This window comes from Oncorhynchus mykiss, chromosome 27 (genome assembly GCF_057628025.1).
Source record: "Oncorhynchus mykiss isolate SJ-2025 chromosome 27, ASM5762802v1, whole genome shotgun sequence".
In the NCBI taxonomy this organism is placed as follows: domain Eukaryota; kingdom Metazoa; phylum Chordata; class Actinopteri; order Salmoniformes; family Salmonidae; genus Oncorhynchus; species Oncorhynchus mykiss.
The window spans coordinates 1,934,807-1,955,923 of record NC_143048.1 but is presented as its reverse complement, the minus strand read 5'-3'; the positions used below and the strand labels follow the sequence as shown (position 1 = coordinate 1,955,923).

At 41.3% G+C, this 21,117-nt stretch overlaps 1 protein-coding gene across 4 annotated transcripts in view; it reads left to right on the top strand.

Moving 5' to 3' along the window:
• The window catches only part of col4a4 (collagen, type IV, alpha 4), a 159,463-nt gene that overhangs the window by 50,432 nt on the left and 87,914 nt on the right, over positions 1-21,117 (top strand). For all 4 annotated transcript variants that reach the window (XM_090224153.1, XM_090224154.1, XM_090224155.1 and 1 more), the window contains 6 exons: positions 332-367; positions 4,511-4,573; positions 8,632-8,667; positions 8,947-8,988; positions 11,680-11,760; positions 15,499-15,543. In XM_090224153.1, coding sequence (XP_090080279.1) covers positions 332-367; positions 4,511-4,573; positions 8,632-8,667; positions 8,947-8,988; positions 11,680-11,760; positions 15,499-15,543 — 303 coding nt within the window. The remainder of the gene's footprint in view (positions 1-331; positions 368-4,510; positions 4,574-8,631; positions 8,668-8,946; positions 8,989-11,679; positions 11,761-15,498; positions 15,544-21,117) is intronic.

The following is a 21,117-nucleotide window of genomic DNA, read 5'->3' as shown; positions in this document are numbered from 1 at the left end:
CTTTCCCACCTGTACATGCTTGCATCTCTTACGCAAAATATTCATCTTATTTGATTATTTATTGATTGATGATGGGTGGATGGATGGATTGATTGTCATAAACCTTTTAGGTGCCCATCCCATGTCTGCATACAAAACAAAACCATGCTTCCACACAATCAATCATCCTACAGTCATTGTCTGTGGACCTGACTCTCACTCCTATACCCTCTTAGCTTTGTACACCTGTTTGCCCATCCTCACCCACTCCAATGTCTCCTCACATTGCCATGTATGTTCTGTTGTTAAGACTTCTTCTCTTTTTCTTTTCTCTTCTCTTCTTCTCTGACAGGGTGATGTCGGCAGTGCTGGTGTTACTGGACTGCCTGTGAGTAAGATGGTTGTTGGACGGTTGTTGGATGGGTTCCCTACAGCCTGTCAAGTCACAACATACACTACTTCAAAATGGCCCCCTTACCAGCATCTGCCTGCCTCTGCTGCTGTTGGCTTCATTTACTATCATCCTCAATTAAAATAATTAATTATTTTTCCATATTTAATTAATTTATATTATGCTACTTTCCTTGATGTGGACAGAATGTGTTACTCCATTACAAAAGCTCACTTTTTGACCATGGAGAATTCGGGGCATATAAAAATACTATAAAAATACTGACCACACCAATACATGGATTTGAGAGTCAAATAACAGCCATCCGCGATAAAGTGACTATGCATTGATAATAAACAGCAAGTAGTAGCAGTGTGAAAATGGGGGTCAATGTAAATAGTCCGGGTAGCCATGTGATTAACTGTTTAGCAGTCTTATGGCTTGGGGGTAGAAGCTGTTAAGGAGCCTTTTGGACCTAGACTTGATGCTCCGGTACCATTTGCCATGCAGTAGCAGTTAAAACAGTCTATGATTTGGGTGACTGGAGTCTTTGACAATGTTTAGGGCCTTCCACTGACATTGCCTGGTATAGAGGTCCTGTATGGCAGGAAGCTTGGCCCTAGTGAAGTACTGGCCATATGCAGAGGGCACTGCCCTCTGTAGCGTCTTGCAGTCGAATGCCGAGCAGTTGCTATACAAAGTGGTGATGCAATCAGTCAGGACGCTCTCGATGGTGCAACTGTAGAACGTTTTGAGGACCCATGCCAAATCTGTTCAATCTCCTAAAGGGGAATAGGCATTGTCGTGCCCTCTTCACGACTGTCTTGGTGTGTTTGGACCGTGGTTTGTTAATGATGTGGACACCAAGGAACTTTAAACTCTTGACCCGCTCCACTACAGCACTGTTGATGTGAATGGGGACGTGCTCTACCCTCCTTTTCCTATAGTCCACGATCAGCTCCTTCTTCTTGCTCACATTGAGGGTGAGGTTGTTGTCCTGACACTACACTGCCAGGTCTCTCAACTCCTCCCTATAGCTGTGTATGTCACGCCTGCTCCCTCTCCCCTTCTCGAGTGCCAGGCTGCCCATCCTTACGAACACCTGTCACCATCATTAGCGCATCAGCGCTCATTGGACTCACCTGGACTCCTTCACTTTGTTGATTGCCCCTCTATCTGTCTGTTCCTCAGTTGGTTCCCCATGTCAGCATTATTGTCGTAATGTTGTTTTGTTCCCCCTGTCCAGACGCTGTTCTTGTTTTGTTATATGTCTGTTGTTTCATTAAATGTTCACTCCCTGTACTTGCTTCTGGTCTCCAGCATCTGTCCTTACAGAATGCTGACACCGCTATTTGAAGCATCAGGGAGTTTGTGTTATTTGTGGTGACGTCGGGTCCGGGTGCTGCCACCGATGGAACCTGGGGTGCCTCAGCTGGCTCGTCAGGCTTGCATGCATTAGCTGGCTCGAGAGGTTTGCTTGTCTCGGTTGGCTCGGTAGGCTCCCATCCCATGTCATGCCTCAGCCGGTTCGTCGGGCTCCCACGCCTCGGCCGGCTCGTCCATCTCCCACGCCTCGGCTGGCCCTTTGGGCACACCCATGTGGGACGCCGGGTGGCGCCCCTGGGGGGGTACTGTCACGCCTGCTCCCACTCGAGGGCTCCAGGCTGTCCATCATTACGCACACCTGTCACCATCATTACACGCATTAGCGCTCATTGGACTCACCTGGACTCCTTCACTTCATTGATTGCTTCTCTATCTGTCTGTTCCTCAGTTGGTCTCTCCATAGATATTTGATCAGGTTCAAGTCCAGGCTCTGAGTGGGCCAATCAATGACGTTCAGAGAGAGACTTGTCTCGAAGCAACCCCTGCGTTGTCTTGGCTGTGTGCTTAGGGTTGTTGTTCGGTTGGAAGGTGAACTGGAGGATGTTTGGAGCTTTTCATCAAGGATTTCTCTGTACTTGCTCCATTCATCTTTCCCTCAATCCTGACTTGGCTCCCAGTCCCTGCCGCTGAAAAACATGCTGCCACCACTATGCCTCACCGTAGGGATGGTGCCAGGATTCTTCCAGAAATTACGCTTGGGATTCAGGCCAAAGAGTTCAATCTTGGTTTCATCAGACCAGAGAATGTTGTTTCTCATGGCTTGAGAGTCCTTTAGGTGCCTTTTGGCAAACTCCAAGCGGGCTGTCATGTGCTTTTTACTGAGGAGTAGCTTCTGTCTGGCCACTCTACCATAAAGTTCAGATTGGTGGAGTGCTGCAGAGATGATTGTCCTTCTGGAAGGTTCTCCCATCTCCACAGAGGAACTCTGGAGCTCTGTCAGAGTGACCATCGGGTTCTTGGTCGCCTCCCCTACCAAGGCCCTTCTCCCCCGATTGCTCAATTTTGCCAGGCAGTCAGCTCTAGGAATAGTCTTGGACTTTCAATGCTGCCTTTTTTTGTACCCTTTGGTATCAGTTCCTCAACACAATCCCGGAGCTCTACAGACAATTCCTTCGGCCTCATGGCTTGGTTTTTGCTCTGACATGCACTGTCAACTGTGGGCAGGCCTTTCCAAATCATGTCCATTTACTACAGGTGGACTCCAATCAAGAAACATCTCAAGGATGATCAATGGAAACAGGATGCACCTGAGCTCAATTTCGAGTCTCATAGCAAAGGGTCTGAATACTAATGTAAATAAGTTATTTCTGTTTTTTGTTCTTAATACATTAGCAAAAATTACAAAAAAAGGTTTTCGCTTTGTCAATGTGGGCTAATCTATTCTAGATTGATAAGGGAAAAAACGATTTAATCCATTTTAGAATAAAGCTGTAACACAACAAAATGTGGAAAAAGTCATGGGCTCTGAATATTTTCCGAATGCACTGGAGGTGTAAAGCCATAACACATTTGTTTTTCAAGAAGCAGACCATGATAGATAATGTCAAATAGTCTAACAAAACAGCCCAACAATATTTTTATCATTAATTTCTCTCAGCCAATCATCAGTCATTTGTGTAAGCGTTGTGCTTCTTGACTGTCCTTCCCTAAGCGTGCAGAAAGTCTGTTGTCAATTTGTTAACTGTAAAATACCATTGTAGCTGTTCAAACACAATTTTTTCCTAAGTTTACTAAGGGTTGGTAACAGCCTGATTGGTCGGCTATTTGAGCCACTAAAGGGGGCTTTACTATTCTTAGGTAGGGGAAAGACTTTTGCTTCCCTCCAGGCCTGAGGGCACACACTTTCTAGTAGGCTTAAATTGAAGATATGGCAAATGGTAGTGACAATATCGTCCGCTATTATCCTCAGTAATTTTCCATCCAAGTTGTCAGACCCCGGTGGCTCTTCTACACTCACTTCTACAGATATAATATGATTACTATTGTGGCACATGTACATGCCAGTTTTCTAAAGCAGGAGAATAATCCTGCAGCAACAGCTAATTTGATTTATTATGTGGATTATAATACATTTACTTTAATGTAGGGGTTGCTAAATTTTTAGTTGAAATTTCAAAGTTGAAATTACAAACTTTAGAAGCCTTTTTCAAATTAAAATACACAACAAGTTTGCATTTTCTTCTTTGCAGGAAAAGTCTCAGCAGCAAAAGAGTGATCAAATTAAGATCCTACATCTGTATATGTAGGTAGTACATTTATGTTAAAGTTTTCAAATAGTACAAACTATTTCTGCATATTCTGAACATTGATTTGTACACTTCAAAATGGTGTTTTGACATTGGGCTTTTAATCAAAGTTATTGTGAACAGGAAGCAGCAACAGCATAATTTTAAACTTATGTTTATGAATATAAATGGTACTTTCAATATTAAAGAGTATTTCCAAGAGTATTTTTCTAAGTCAAGTCAAAACTTCTGAATGAGTCCAAAAACACGCTTGATTTATTTGATGATATACCAGAAATCGTGAAAACGAGTTTGCCTTGCCTTCCTGCTTGAGTACCTGCACCTCTTATAGAATATTTGCACTAAAGTATGAACGCTGTTACTAAAATGAAAATTAGTAACACCACCTTTTTCATTCCACTTTAAGCATGGAATCTTAACCTACCCATGTGTTCATTCAGATGCTTTGTGGGTTGTGGATGTATCCAGGTTGTTTTTTAGGGTTTGACGCAGGGTTCATGTTTTACAGGGCTTCCAAGGCATTAGCGGCCCTAGGGGACCTACTGGACCAGTTGGTTTGGATGGATCAGATGTGAGTATAAAGCATATATCATAGTCCAAAACGTGTATACGTACGCACAGCAGTGTTATAGAATATTGGACCATTGGCCTTTCATACATTTCTAATTCTCAAGCTATTTTTCCAACTGTCAACATATTCAAATGAATAGCGGACACGTACCGGATCCTCTTTGGTTGAGAATTTGGGCTGTGCGTCCTCCGGGAGGGTGGTTTCAGCTATGTCACAATGGGACACCAGACAATCGCGTCTCAGCGTCTGTGTATTATTTCTATTTCTAATGGATTATATTTAGAAAGGAACCTACCCAACTCTGTTTATGTACATTTTAAAATGTTACATTACGTTTGACAACACATTAAGTGTGTGCCCTCAGGCCACTACTCTAATACCTCATATCTACAATACAAAATGCATGTGCACGTGTGTGTAGAGTGTGTGTGTGTTAGCATGTGTATGCGTATGCGTGTGTCTGTATCTGTGTTTGTGTCTCTTCACAGTCCCTGTTGTTCCATAAGGTGTATTTTTATCAGTTTTTTAAATCTGGTTCTACTGCTTGCATCAGTTACCTGATGTAGAATAGAGTTCCATGTATCCATGGCTCTATGTTATACTGTGCGCATCCCATAGTCTGTTCAAGACTTGGGGATTGTGAAGAGACCTCTGGTGGCATGTCTTATGAGGTATGCATGGGTGTCCGAGCTGTGTGCTAGTAGTTTAAACAGACAGCCCAGTACATTCAACATGTCAATACTTCTTACAAAAACAAGTAGTGATGAAGTCAATCTCTCCTCCACTTTGAACCATGAGAGATTGACATGCATGTTATTAATGTTCGTTCTCTGTGTACATACTGGCAGCATGGCAGCCAGCTGTGCTGCTCTGTTCTGAGCCAATTATAATTTTTTCCCTCTTTGTGGCATGAGACCACGAGACCACACGACCAGACAGTAGAGCAGGAGTGACAAAACTAGGGGCTCTAGGACCTACCTTGTTGATAGTGTTGTTAAGAAGGCAGATCAGATCTTTATTATGAACAGACTTCTCCCCATCTTAGCTACTGTTGCATCAACATGTTTTGACCACGACAGTTTACAATCTAGGGTTACTCCAAACAGTTTAGTCACCTCAACTTGCTGAATTTCCACATTATTCATTACAGGATTTAGTTTTGTATTTGTATTTATTAAGGATCCCCATTAGCTGCTGCCAAGGTAGCAGCTACTCTTCCTGGGGTCCAGCTACTTTAAGGCAGTTATATACTAATTTAAATATTACATGGCATTACATTTCATAACACTTTAAGTGTGTTCCCTCAGGCCATTACTCTACTATCACATATCTACAATACAAAATCCATGTGTACGTGTGTGTAGGGTGCGTGTCTTGTCAAGTGTATGTGTGTCTGTGCCTGTGTGTATCTCTTCACAGTCCCCACTGCTTCTTAAAGTGTTTTTTTATTTGTATTTTTTTATCTGATTCTACTGCTTGCATCAGTTACCTGATGTGGAATAGACTTCAAAGTAGCCATGGCTCTATGTAGTACTGTGCTCCTCCCATACTCTGTACTTGACTTGGAAATTGTGAAGAGACCTTGTGGGGTATGCATGGGTGTCTGAGCTGTGCTAGTAGTTTAAACAGACAGCTCAGTGCATTCAGCATATCAACACTTCTTATAGTTGAGGTTTAGGGTTTAGTGTATGATTTGTCCCAAATACAATGCTTTTAGATTTTGGAATATTTAGGACTAACTTGTTCTTGCCACCCATTCTGAAACTGACTGCTGTTGCAGTGATTTCACTCGCTGTAGTAGCTGATAGTGTTGAGTCATCCACATACATAGACACACTGACTTTACCTAAAAAGCCCTTGGCTGCTCATTAGTAAAGATTGTAAAAAGTAAGAGGCCCAGATAGCTGCCCTGGGGAATGCCCGATTCCACCTGGATTACGTTGGAGAGGCTTCCATTAAAGAACACTCTCTGTGTTCTGTTAGAGTTGAGTTGAGTTTATTTGTATTTTTACAGGGACAGTGCACATTAATCAACGTTTCAGTAATAGTGCCAGTTTTAGCCAGCCAGCTAATTTTCAACCACAGTCCCTGGGCAGGTTATTAAAAACAATTAAAATAACAATACAGACAATCATTGAGCAGTTAGCACACGCAGAGCAACATAGGACAAGCAAGATGTAACATGCAGACAGAGCCACATAGCACAAAAAAAACACAAGACAAAATACATAAAAGCAACAGTGTTTCCACACCTCACAAGCTGCAGACAACATGGAAAGTGACAAAACACAACTAGGGATTATGTTCACAAATCTGATTGGCCTTTAGCCATGCCTTCATGTTTTTTGTGAAAGTGTGATAGGTGGTACAGTTATGTGTGTCTGGTGTCAGTGTATTCCAAACATGGGAAGCTCTCACAGAGAAAGCAGATTGACAAAATATGCTTTTCCTTAAGGGAACTATACAGTCACCTCTCATGGCAGACCTGTGGATCTGCTGCCATATGTTTGGGTTTTCTGTTTAACAAAAGTACTGAGTGGAGGGGGAGCCTAGGATCTTGAATACAAGACATGCATCTGTGTATTGCACAAGATTATTCCAACTCAGGAGCTCATGCTTTCTGAGGATGTAACAGTGATGATGGCTATTGGACTTCCTATCAAGCACTTTGAGAGCCTGTTTGTAGACCGTCTGAATGGGTTTTAATGTTGTACAGCAAGCTTGGGCCCAACTAGTAAAGCAGTATGTTAAGTGGGGGAGTATCATAGATTTCAAGTACAGTTTTGCTACCTCTGTAGTCAAACAATTTTGTATTAATCGGAAATAAGATAGGTTGAATTTGTTTATTTGAATTACCTTTTTCCCCTTCTTTTTAAAAGAGAGGTTGGAATCAAGTTTGATGCCAAGGTACTTAAAATCAGATACCACCTGGAGCCTCTCCTCTGACAAATAAACATCTGGCTCAGTAGCATCAGTTGCCCTCTTTGTGAAGAACATGCAGACAGTTTTTTTTCACATTGTGACGTAACTTTTTATCCACAATATAGCAGGGGGTGTAAAGCCATATCACATGTTTTTCCAGTAGCAGACTATGATTGATAATGTCAAATGCAGCATCATCAGTAATTTGTGTAAGTGCTCTGCATGTTGAATGCCCTTCCCTATAAGTGTGCTGGAAATCTGTTGTCAATTTGTTTGCTGTAAAATAGCATTTTATCTGGTCAAACACATTTTTTTCCTAAAGTTTACTAAAGGTTGGTAACAGCCTGATTCGTCGGCTATTTGAGCCAGCAAAGGGGGCTTTGGGTAACAAAATTACTTTTGCTTTCCTCCAGGCCTGAGGGCACACACTTTCTTGCAGGCTTAGAATGAAAATATGGAAAATAGGAGTGGCAAAATTGTCTGACATTGACGCTTAGGCTGCGTTTACAGGCAGCCTAATTCAGATAATTTTTCAATTATTTGCATATCTTAAACCAATATGATCTTTTCCATAATGTGTCAACAAAAAACACAAATGGAATCTGATATCTTCACTCCTGCATAGGTGAATCTGAATCCTGGTACAAACCCTATCCTCCATATGAAACTTCTGTCTGGACGCTCAGATAAAAAAATATGTGCTCTGAAGTTTTTTTGCACATGACCCTCTGTTATAATAACAACCACCCCAAAATGTTAAGAAACAGTGACAGGAAATGAACATTGCACCTGTGTGCTACAACTGAATGTGCAAATCTGATATGGGTCACATGTAAAACAGAGTGTGGACAGTCAGAAAAAACATTGGATATAGATGGAAAATCAGATTTGGGTTCTGAGTGTGGCTGTGTAAACACTGTAGTGCACTATATAAGGAATAGGGTGCCATTTGGGACCCATTGTGTTTTCTCACTTGAATGTGTGTGTTCAATGTATACTGTATTTGTGGTACATATCGTACGTAGCCTGCAGTTTGTTTCTTTGTGTATTGTGTGTTCTAGTGTCATCCAAACAATCACCTTGAATTTGTTTAAAACCATGTTTATTCATAAGGATGTCTGTGTGTTTTTCCGCAGGGTTTAACTGGTTCACCTGGCCTGAGAGGTCCGCCTGTATGTTCCTACCTTTACCTAACTACCTGCTCGATTACACTTTCACACATTTTACTCTACAGACTATGAAAAGGGATAATCTAATATTATTTTATGCCACAATTGCATATTCAGTAACATCCCCTATGTTGAAAGCATTCTAAATCATATGAAACACTAGTACACGGCCCTCTCCATAGGCTAGCTTTAGTTGTATTTATCTGTCACACTCACTCTCTCTCTCTTTCATGAATTCTCTATCTCCCTCTACCTCTCCCTCTCACCCTGTCATTTTACCAGGGAGAGAAAGGAAGATCATTGCCAGGACAGAAAGGAGATGAAGTGAGTAACCCACAAGTGTGTCCATAACACCCCTGCAGGACAAGTATGGAAATCAGCTCTTGTGCTTCCAATCCATAAGGGCAAGGATAGTAGTGATCTTAATACTTATCGCCCCATTTCAAGGCTTTCTTGTCTAGCTAAGATTCTTGAAATGTACAACTTTTGCAAATGTATTTTTAATGTTAACCAATTATGGTGTAGGCCTGGGCATAGCACTATTACAGCAACCACTTTAGTTATTAATGATATTGTCAATGCTTTAGTCACTAAAATGAAATGCTGCTTTGTTTGTAAACCTGTCAAAAGTTTTTGATGCTGTTGCTCGTGCTATTTAATTGAATAAGTTGTCGTCAATAGGCCTGAGCTCTGACGCCTGTTAATGGTTTAATGATTATCTTAGTAACAGAACTCAGGCCATAGTGATTGATGGGGTTAAGTCTACATTTCTTGAGGTACATAAGGTGTACCACAGGGGTTGATTTTGGGACCTGTTCTCGTCACTATTTATATAAACACATTGGTCAAACTGTAAAATATTGTAAACTTCATCTTTATGTAGATTATTGTATGCTATTGCCCCGACTGTTCATGTGGCTGCGTAAAAACTACAGTCAGATTTTTATAGCTGTGCAGGAATCCCTTGTTGATTTAAAACTTGTGCTTAATACGGGCAAAACAAAATACATGTTTTTAGGGAAAGGAAAAGGGGGATACGTAGTCAGTTGTACAACTGAATGCCTTCAACTGAAATGTGTCTTCCACATTTAACCTAACCCCTTTAAACTCTTGTAAGAATGTTCACTCATTAGATGGTTCTCCAATCGAACATGTTCCCGCATATAAATACTCAAGCATTAGGATTGATATGGATAATACGTTTAAAAAACATAAAGATGAGCTGGTTAAGAAGATAATATTTAAAGTGTCCTTTTTCTATAAAAACAGATAGTGCTTTTCTCTAAGCATTAGGAAGTAGATTATACAGTCAATAATTTGATCTGTTCTTGATTATGGTGATATTATTTATCAAAGTGTAAATACTCATAAACCTTTGGATGCCATCTCCCATAGTGCCCTTCATTTTGTTACAGGTGACAGTTTTGATACTCACCACTGTATCCTATGTCAAAAGGTTGGCTGGACTTCGCTAAAGACCTGTAGATCTCTACATTACTCCCTTTTTGTTGACAAGGCCCTACTTCATAAACTTCTGACTAATCTACCTTTGCTGTTGAAGTATAGACACCTTGCCTAACCCGTTCACAGGATTGGTTTACTTTTGAGGTTTCTAGGGTCTCCACCGAGCTTGGTGAATCTGCTTTTAGTTTTAATGCACCGTATTGCTGGAACAAAATTCAAAATACATTTCATCTTGATGTTCTGGTGCTGTTTGGGTAATTTAAAGCATTGATTGGGGACTGATTTGTGGAGAAATGTAACTGTTTTTCTGGTTGATTTTGTAATGTTTTATTTGTGCTACCCATGACAGTTTTTTTGTATTTTAATATATATATATATATATATATAGTACCAGTCAGAAGTTTGGACACACCTACATTCCAGGGTTTTTCTTAATTTTTCTGAGTAAGCACAAACCAGATGGGATGCGTATCGCTGCAGAACGCTGTGGTAGCCATTCTGGTTAAGTGTGCCTTGAATGATAAATAAATCACAGACAATGTCACCAGCAAAGCACCATCACACCTCCTCCTCCATGCTTCACGGTGAGAACCACACGTGCCACGATAATCCGTTCACCTACACTGTGTCTCACAAAGACAAAGCGGTTGGAACCAAAAATGTCATCAGACCAAAGGACAGATTTCCACCTCTCTTAATGTCCATTGCTTCTGTTTCTTGGCCCAAGCAAGTCTCTTCTTATTATTGGTGTCCTTTAGTAGTGGTTTCTTTGCAGCGATTTGACCATGAAGGCCTGATTCACACAGTCTCCTCTGAACAGTTGATGTTGAGATGTGTTTGTTACTTTATTTGAACTGCAATCTGAGGTGCAGTTAACTCTAATTAACTTATGGGTAACTCTGGGTCTTCCTTTCCTGTTGCGGTCCTCATGAAAGACAGTTTAGTCATAGCGCTTGATGGTTTTTGCGACTGCACTTGAAGAAACTTTCTATGTTCTTGAAATTTTTGTGATTGACTGACATTCATGTCTTAAAGTAATGATGGCTTTAGTTTCTCTTTGCTTATTTGAGCTGTTATTGCCATTATATGGACTTAGTCTTTTACCAAATAGGGCTATCTTCTGTATACCACATGTACCTTGTCACAACACAACTGATTGGCTCGAACACATTAAGAAGGAAATAAATTCCATAAATTAACTTTTAAAAAGGCACACCTGTTAATTGAAATGCATTCCAGGTGACTACCTCATGAAGCTGGTTGAGAGAATGCCAAGCGTGTGTATAGCTGTCATCAAGGAAAAGGGTAGCTACTTTGAAGAATCTCAAATGTACAATATCATTTGATTTGTTTAACACCTCTTTGGTTATTACATGATTCCATATGTGTTATTTCATAGTTTTGATGTCTTCACTATTATTCTACAATGTAGAAATAAAGAAAAACCCTTGAATGAGTAGGTGTATCCAATCTTTTGACTGGTACTGTATATATAGATACAGTTTGTGTGTAAAGAATGTGCTGACAACTTCAACTGTGTATGTGTCATAGGGAGACCAGGGTACCCAAGGGCCCCCAGGACCCTTTGAGTTTGTGGACCCCCCAGAAGATTTCTACATCAAAGGAAGCAAGGTGATCAGGATGTCTTCTATAACATGATTATCATTGGTTGTCTGTGGGGTGGCAGGTACTCTAGAGGTTAGAGAGGCTTACTAGCAGCTCGAAAGTTACTCGCTCCCAAGTATACTACTAGCCAATGTCCAGTCTCTTAACAACAAGGTAGACGAAATCCGAGCAAGGGTTGCCTTCCAGAGAGACATCAGAGATTGTAACATTCTCTGTTTCATGGAAACATGGCTCACTCGGGATACGTTATCAGAGTCGGTACAGCCACCTTTCTTCACGTGTCGCGCCGACAGAAACAAACATCTCTATGGTAAGAAGTATGCCTTATGATTAACAAGTGTGATCATAACAACATACAGGAACTCAAGTCATTTTGTTCACCTGACCTAGAATTCCTTACAAGCAAATCTGACCACGACTCCATTTTGTTGCTCCCAGCCTATAGACTGAAACTAAAACAGGGAACGCCCGTGCTCAGGTTTGTTCAATGCTGGTCCGACCAATCCGATTCCACGCTTCAAGATTGCTTCGATCACGTGGACTGGGATATGTTCCGGATTGCATTGAACAACAACATTGATGTATACGCTGATTCGTTGTACCCACCCACAATTGTCGCCATTGTACCCACGGTACAATTCCCCAACAAGAAACCATGTATTAATGCTGCTTTAACTATGCTGCTTTATATCAGGGCAAGGCGATCAGAAACATGACTGAATACAAGCAGTGTAGCTATTCCCTGCGCAAGGCAATCAAACAAGCTAAGCGTCAGTATAGAGACAAAGTTGAGTCGCAATTCAACGGCTCAGACATGAGAGGTATGTAGGGTCTACAGTCAATCATGGACTACAAAAGGAAAACCAGCCACGATGTCTTGCTCCCAGACAAACTAAACAACTTCTTTGCTCACTTTGAGGACAATACAGGGACACCGACACGCCCCGCTACCAAAACCTGAGGCCTCTCCTTCACTGCAGCCAACATTTAAAAGTGTTAACCCTCGCAAGGCTGCCGGCCCAGATGGCATCCCTAGCCGCGTCCTCAGAGCATGCGCAGACCAGCTGGCTGGTGTGTTTACGGACATATTCAATCAATCCCTATCCCAGTCTGCTGTTCCCACATGCTTCAAGAGGGGTACCATTGTTCCTGTTCCCAAGAAAGCTAAGGTAACTGAGCTAAATGACTATCGCCCCGAAGCACTCACTTCCGTCATCATGAAGTGCTTTGAGAGACTAGTCAAGGATCATGTCACTTCCTCCCTACCTGATACCCTAGACCCACTCCAATTTGCTTACCGCCCCAATAGGTCCACAAACAACGCAATCACAATCACACTGCACACTGCCCTAACCCATCTAGACAAGAGGAATACCTATGTAAGAATGCTGTTAATCGACTACAGCTCAGCATTTAACACCAAAGTACCCTCCAAACTCGTCATTAAGTTCGAGAGCCTGGGTCTCGACCCTGCCCTGTGCAACTGGGTCCTGGACTTTCTGACGGGCCGCCCCCCAGGTGGTGAGGGTAGGAAACCATCTCCACCCCGCTGATCCTCAACACTGGGGACCCACAAGGGTGTGTTCTCAGCCCTCTCCTGTACTCCCTGTTCACCCATGACTGCGTGGCCATGCACGCCTCCAACTCAATCATCAAGTTTGCAGACGACACTAAAGTGGTAGGCTTGATTACCAACAACAACGAGACGGCCTACAAGGAGGAGGTGAGGGCCCTAGGAGTGTGCTGTCAGGAAAATAACCTCACACTCAACGTCAACAAAACAAAACAAAGGAGATTATCGTGGACTTCAGGAGACAGCAGAGGGAGCACCACCCTATCCACATTGACAGGACAGTAGTGGAGAAGGTGGAAAGTTCCTCGGCGTACACATCACGGACAAACTGAAATGGTCCACCCACACTGACATCGTGGTGAAGAAGGCGCAACAGCACTTCTTCAACCTCAGGAAGAGCAAAAACACTCACAAACTTTTACAGATGCACAATCGAGAGCATCCTGTCGGGCTGTATCACAGCCTGTTACGGCAACTGCTCCGCCCACAACCGTAAGGCTCTCCAGAGGGTAGTGAGGTCCGCACAACGCATCACCGGGGGCAAACTACCTGCCCTCCAGGACACCTACACCACCCGATGTCACAGGAAGGCCATAAAGATCATCAAGGACAACAACCACCCAAGCCACTGCCTGTTCATCCCGCTATCATCCAGAAGGCGAGGTCAGTACAGGTGCATCAAAGTTGCGACCGAGAGACTGAAAAACAGCTTCTATCTCAAGGCCATCAGACTGTTAAACAGCCATCACTAACATTGAGTGGCTGCTGCCAACATACTGACTCAAATCTGTAGCCACTTTAATAATTATAATTGGATGTAATAAATGTATCACTAGTCACTTTAAACAATGCCACTTTATATAATGTTTACATACCCGACATTACTCATCTCGTATGTATATACATTACTCTATACCAAATCCAAATCCAATCAAATCAAATTTATTTATATAGCCCTTCGTACATCAGCTGATATCTCAAAGTGCTGTACAGAAACCTAGCCTAAAACCCCAAACAGCAAGAAATGCAGGTGTAGAAGCACGGTGGCTAGGAAAAACTCGCTAGAAAGGCCAAAACCTAGGAAGAAACCTAGAGAGGAACCAGGCTATGAGGGGTGGCCAGTCCTCTTCTGGCTGTGCCGGGTGGAGATTATAACAGAACATGGCCAAGATGTTCAGATGTTCATAAATGACCAGCATGGTCAAATAATAATAATCACAGGCAGAACAGTTGAAACTGGAGCAGCAGCACGGCCAGGTGGCCTGGGGACCCAACTCTGTCCCTTAGTCACTGTCACTAGCAAGCTACTCAGGGACGGTTGCCTTACGTACATAGTCATTGAACACTGGTCACTTTAATAATGATTACTTACTATTTACATATCTACTGCTGTACAACATTTTTAACATTTAAAAATGTTTCATTATTGTGTGCTTGTTGGACATTTACTGCATTGATTGATAGGAACATACGCATTTTTCTGCACCCGCCATACCATCTGCTAAACTGTGTAATACATTTTTACTTTACTTGATAGGACTCTTAATAATAGCGATGATTCAACTTGACAGTTAGCCCAGTTGATTAGAGTACTTTGGCATCATTTGCAGGCCGAACAAAGAGCCTGAACACTGAGCTGATGAACAAGAGAACACCTCTTTTTCCCCTCCTACTATCTACTGCATCTTGCCAATGCCGTTCGGCCATCGCTCATCCATATCTTCATATGTACATATTCTTATTCATTCCTTTACACTTGTGTGTATAAGGTAGTTGTTGTGAAATTGTTAGATTACTTGTTAGTTATTACTGCATGGTCGGAATTAGAAGCACAAGCATTTCACTACACTCGCATTAACATCTGCTAACCATGTATATGTGACCAATAAAATGTGATTTTATTTTATTTGGAACTCATGGCAGTTGGAAGGCTGTTGGTCTCTGATCCCAGGTACCATCTCCTGCCTTTGTGCACTTGACAAAGGAACTTAACCCCCCATTATTAGCTCCATCCAGGGGGACTACACAGTGGCTGACCCAGTGCCTCTCAATGTTTGTATGGGTTTTTGGGAAAGCCAGAATACCAGTTTCTGTTCTAAAAAATATACATCAAAGTATCTATTCTATATATTATTTCCTGATTCTTATTGATTGCCTGTGTTTTATTGCAGGGGAGGAGTGGTGTGAAGGGAGAGTGTGGACCCAGGGGAAGTGATGTGAGTACACAGAGCCAGCTGAATGTTGTTTATCATCATTACTTTGTGCATTCGTACGTATGTGCTTATGAGTGTAGGTGTGTCTGTGGATTCACTGGGGCTGCTCTTCTTTCCCCTAAAGTCTTAGTAGTCTACACTCTTAGAAAAATGGGTTCCAAAAGGGTTCTTTGCAGAGGGATGGTTTGACCAAGAACCATTTTCATCTGAAGAACTATTTTTGGAAGACGGGGGTTCTTTGTAAGACAAGGGGTTCTGCCTATAACCTTTTTCATCCTAAGAACCGTTTTCGGAAGAAAGGGTTCTTTGATGATTCTTTGGAAGGCAGGAATGATTCTTTGGAAAGCTTTTTTAATCTTTCTTTTAAAAAGTGCCTTGAGCATTAGTGATTACCTCAGTGTTTAAACGTTAACTCTCTAGAGTAGTGGTTCCCAAACTGATGATGCAAAAATACAATTTAAAGGAACTCAGTCCGGCTTTCAATTTACTCTTGAAAATTATAATGGTAGAATGCACAAGGTGCCATTTCGAAATTGGGTAGTGCATCATCAGTTTTCTCTCTTGTAATGTCAGTCATATCTTAGAGAGCTATTTATAACATGTTAGAAATGTCCAGATCAACTAGATAATTTCAGCTAATGTTATTTTGCCCATAGATTTTGTTTTAGTGTTTAAGTCACTCAAATATCGCATGAATACACATTAGGCATGGCAAAATGTATGGAATTGCAAGAAAATAAGCTTTAAACCTGCAACATTTTATCTCCACCAACAAGAGGGGTGTGAACAGTTTGTGTCATGAACAGTGCTTGTGCCCATAGAAATAGACGGGAGGCATGGAATGTTCCCCTGTGCTGGAAGGGGGGCATGAGTGGAAAAGTTTGGAAACTCCTGCTCTAGAGTTTAAAAAGATAGGTGAGACAATGTTTCAACTGTACCTTCAGTATATGAGAATATTTGTACCCAGCAAATCGTCCAGTGTTACCAGTGTAGATATTTCAGTGTAATATTTCAGTGTAACAAAAAGCTAAATTAACACTCAGTGGTGTAAAAAGAACCCCCTGTGCTGGTGAACCAGAGGTGAGTGTGATTGTGTCATTTTGACTCTCTGTAGAGTAAAACACTCAAAACCATGCTCATCATGATCATATTTCCCAGAATACTCTATAGAAAGAATATATTTTGGATTGTTTGTTTCAATATCTGTGTTTTTAGCATGTACATTGACTGATTGATTTGATGCTACACAGAGATAAATAACATACATGTTTCTAGTTGTTAGAGAATCTGTAAGTGGCTACTTAGATAGTTGTTCCAGTTTGCATGGTTCCACTTTGCGTGCCAGCATAATGTGACTTGAAGGCTTGATATGACCTGTAAACCAGGTGTTTTCTAAAACCAATCAATCAAATGTATTTATAAAGCCCTTCTTACATCAGCTGATGTCACAAAGTGCTGTACAGAAACCCAGCCTAAAACCCAAAACAGCAAGCAATGCAGGTGTAGAAGCATGGTGACTAGGAAAAACCACTGTGTTATGGTATAACTAGGCCGTCAAAGAAAGGCCTTATGATATATGTAATGTTTTGTCATAAATAGTTTAATTTTAAAGAGTTTAATTTTAAAGGGTTCTGGAAAGAAACCTTCAAATATTGAAAGGTTCTTACTAGAACTGTTCATGGACGGTTCAAAGAGGGTTCTTCATAGAGGGTTCTAGGTAGTTCAATGAATAACCCTAAGTACGTAGAGGGTTATAGGTAGAACCCTCTGCAAAGGGTCCTACCTAGCACCATAAAGGGTTCCCCTATGGCAACAAACCGAAGAGCCATATATGGCAGAGCTGCCGTAAAACGTGTGGTGAGACCCGTCTATCAAAGCAGCAGCACCGACCGAGTCAGTAACGTCGCAGCACATTTTTGTGTTCCAGTTCAACTTTTACCTTCTCTGTCTACAACTGAAACCATTAAAGACTATACGCAGAAAAGTTGTGGTCTTTGTATTTGAGCAATATGATTGGCCGTTCATTCATACTATGCTCCCACGAGTAAGTTTCTTGAGCACTCAAGCAGTACAGAAGTTGATAGCTACTTTCACACAGCACACGCGAGCTGTCCTGAGTAAAAAGAAGCGCCCATCAATCCCCACTGGGCACACACTGGTTGAATCAACGTTGTGTCCACGTCGTTGCAATGAAATTACATTGAACCAACGTGGAATAGATGTTGAATTTACATCTGTACCCACTGAATCTACTCGCTGCGCTCATTTATATTTGTGAATTACGAAAAGTAAACATTCAATAGTGAACATAGTGGTTCTTCCTTTAAAAGTTACGAGCTTATGCAGCGACCGTTTGTGGTAGATGGTGACATTCTGTCATTGCACCACACTATCACAAGGGTGAGTTAGAAAACGAATCTATCAGAAGTCTAAACTGTGGCAATTAATGAAGGCGTTTTCAGTCTGAGAGTCTCTCCTCTGGCACTATAGTCCTGCATAAGGCAACAACAACAAAAAGCTGTGTTCCTGGAGTTAAGAAAGAACTTGGGTAAATACCATAGGGGAATTTCACTGACAAATTTTGAAAAATAGGCACTGTGAGCTTTTGGTTTCTCTCCCTCTAAAAACAGAAATAAATCATTCTAAATAATAAACTGGCTTTATTTGCATATTAGTAAGAATGTCTCACACAATATTCAAGAATGGCCTTTTTCTCTTTATTCAGATTACAATCGCTCACTTTCGGTTATTTGAAACTAAATCATCTCCAAAATATCATTATGTTTTAAACAAGCCATAGAAAGGGAAGGAACTTGTCTCTCGGCCCTGCATTAAAGACCAAAATTGGTTAAAGAAAATTGTGATAAATAAAAAATATATACCACCGTCCCTTGCGCATGTCATTTTCTTTTAATAATGCATCCTTAATTACAAAGCGATGACTATTATTATTAACCCTGAATTATAATGATATAAAAGCCCCTTAGATAATCTCACAGACCAGATTTGCCCTAACGAAAAATGCCCCTTTAGAATCCTCCAATCCTCAAAGTGTAATTATTGATGGAAAGTCACGTCATTGGCGGAGATTCAGGCGGCATTGGTGGAGTTGAAGAGGACGAGGAACGAGATGTCACAATCCATACCAAGCAAACATGCAGGTGTTTATTTCAAATACATTTTAGTTGCAACAAGTTCGATCAGGTTACTTAAGGCTAGGCAGAATACTGCCCCCTTTGGAGGAATTGCGTAGCCATAGTAAACTGAAAAAAAATCTGTCAAGAATTGCTAATATATGCATATAATAATTATTATTGGATAGAAAACACTCTAAAGCTTCTAAAACCGTTGGAATTTTGTCTGTAAGTATAGCAGAACTCACAGGGCAGGCATTCTTCCAAACTAGTTTTGTGATCACGAAAGTTGGGCAACTTTGACGTGATCGCCCCCACCCTTCCCAACCAGCTATGGATCTGGGGACACTTTCTATGTCTTCCACTAGATGTCCTCATTTAGTAGAGCGTTTAATCGTTCAAATCCCGCGAGTTTTGGCCCTATGGGAGTGAATTGAGTGAGTGCCGCGAGAAAATACCTGTGCGTTAGGGCGCGAATTGGTCCCATCCATTCCTTTGTTCCAGCACTCCGGAGGAGAACTAACAATGACCGGTTGAATTGAAAATTGTTTTGTACGTTTAGAACATCCTAAAGCTTGATTCTGCACTTAGTTTGACCTGTTTAGTCGACATATAATATGTAATTCTGAAGTTTTGATGCGCAACTTTTCCGGACCAGAGGACATTTTGGGTGCATTTTAGCTCATATTGTTAGCAGATGCTAATACAAAGACACAAGACTTGAAACCAAACGATGTTTTGGGTAAGTATGAACCCTTCCAGTACATTCTGAACGAAGACCATCAAAGGTAAGGGAATATTTATGCTGAAATTGTGTGTTTCTGTTGACTCCAACATAGCGGAGAAATATTGCTTATATCTGAGCGCCGTCTCAGAATGTTGAATAGTGAGCGATTTCTTTAACGTTAAAAAGAAATGTAACAAAGCGATTGCATTAAGAAGCAGTGTATCTTTCTAACTATATGTAGAATTTTTCAGTATTTTCTGAACATGAATTCAATGTAAATGGACATTTATGGATATAAATGGCATATTATTGAGAAAAAAAAAATGTACTGTGTAACATGTCCTATTACTGTCATCTGATGAAGATTTTCAAAAGGTTAGTGAATGATTTATTTTTTAATCCTGCTTTTATAATTTTATATTTTCTGGGACAAAATGGCTGCCTCTTGTCTTCGTTTCGGTGGTGGTCTAATATAAATATGTGGTGTGTTTTCGCCGTAAAACATTTAAAATATCTGACATGCTGGGTAGATGAACAAGGTGTTTATCTTTCATTTGAGGTATTGGACTTGTTAATGTGTGGAGGTTAAATATTTCTAAGAATATTTTTGCGTTCCATGCGCCACGTTCCAGCTGAACGTGGCGCATGGGTTAGGGTTCCCAAAAGGGAGACCTACAGTGCCTTGCGAAAGTATTCGGCCCCCTTGAACTTTGCGACCTTTTGCCACATTTCAGGCTTCAAACATAAAGATATAAAACTGTATTTTTTTGTGAAGAACCAACAACAAGTGGGACACAATCATGAAGTGGAACGACATTTATTGGATATTTCAAACTTTTTTAACAAATCAAAAACTGAAAAATTGGGCGTGCAAAATTATTCAGCCCCCTTAAGTTAATACTTTGTAGCGCCACCTTATGCTGCGATTACAGCTGTAAGTCGCTTGGGGTATGTCTCTATCAGTTTTGCACATCGAGAGACTGACATTTTTTCCCATTCCTCCTTGCAAAACAGCTCGAGCTCAGTGAGGTTGGATGGAGAGCATTTGTGAACAGCAGTTTTCAGTTCTTTCCACAGATTCTCGATTGGATTCAGGTCTGGACTTTGACTTGGCCATTCTAACACCTGGATATGTTTATTTTTGAACCATTCCATTGTAGATTTTGCTTTATGTTTTGGATCATTGTCTTGTTGGAAGACAAATCTCCGTCCCAGTCTCAGGTCTTTTGCAGACTCCATCAGGTTTTCTTCCAGAATGGTCCTGTATTTGGCTCCATCCATCTTCCCATCAATTTTAACCATCTTCCCTGTCCCTGCTGAAGAAAAGCAGGCCCAAACCATGATGCTGCCACCACCATGTTTGACAGTGGGGATGGTGTGTTCAGCTGTGTTGCTTTTACGCCAAACATAACGTTTTGCATTGTTGCCAAAAAGTTCAATTTTGGTTTCATCTGACCAGAGCACCTTCTTCCACATGTTTGGTGTGTCTCCCAGGTGGCTTGTGGCAAACTTTAAACAACACTTTTTATGGATATCTTTAAGAAATGGCTTTCTTCTTGCCACTCTTCCGTAAAGGCCAGATTTGTGCAATATACAACTGATTGTTGTCCTATGGACAGAGTCTCCCACCTCATCTGTAGATCTCTGCAGTTCATGCAGAGTGATCATGGGCCTCTTGGCTGCATCTCTGATCAGTCTTCTCCTTGTATGAGCTGA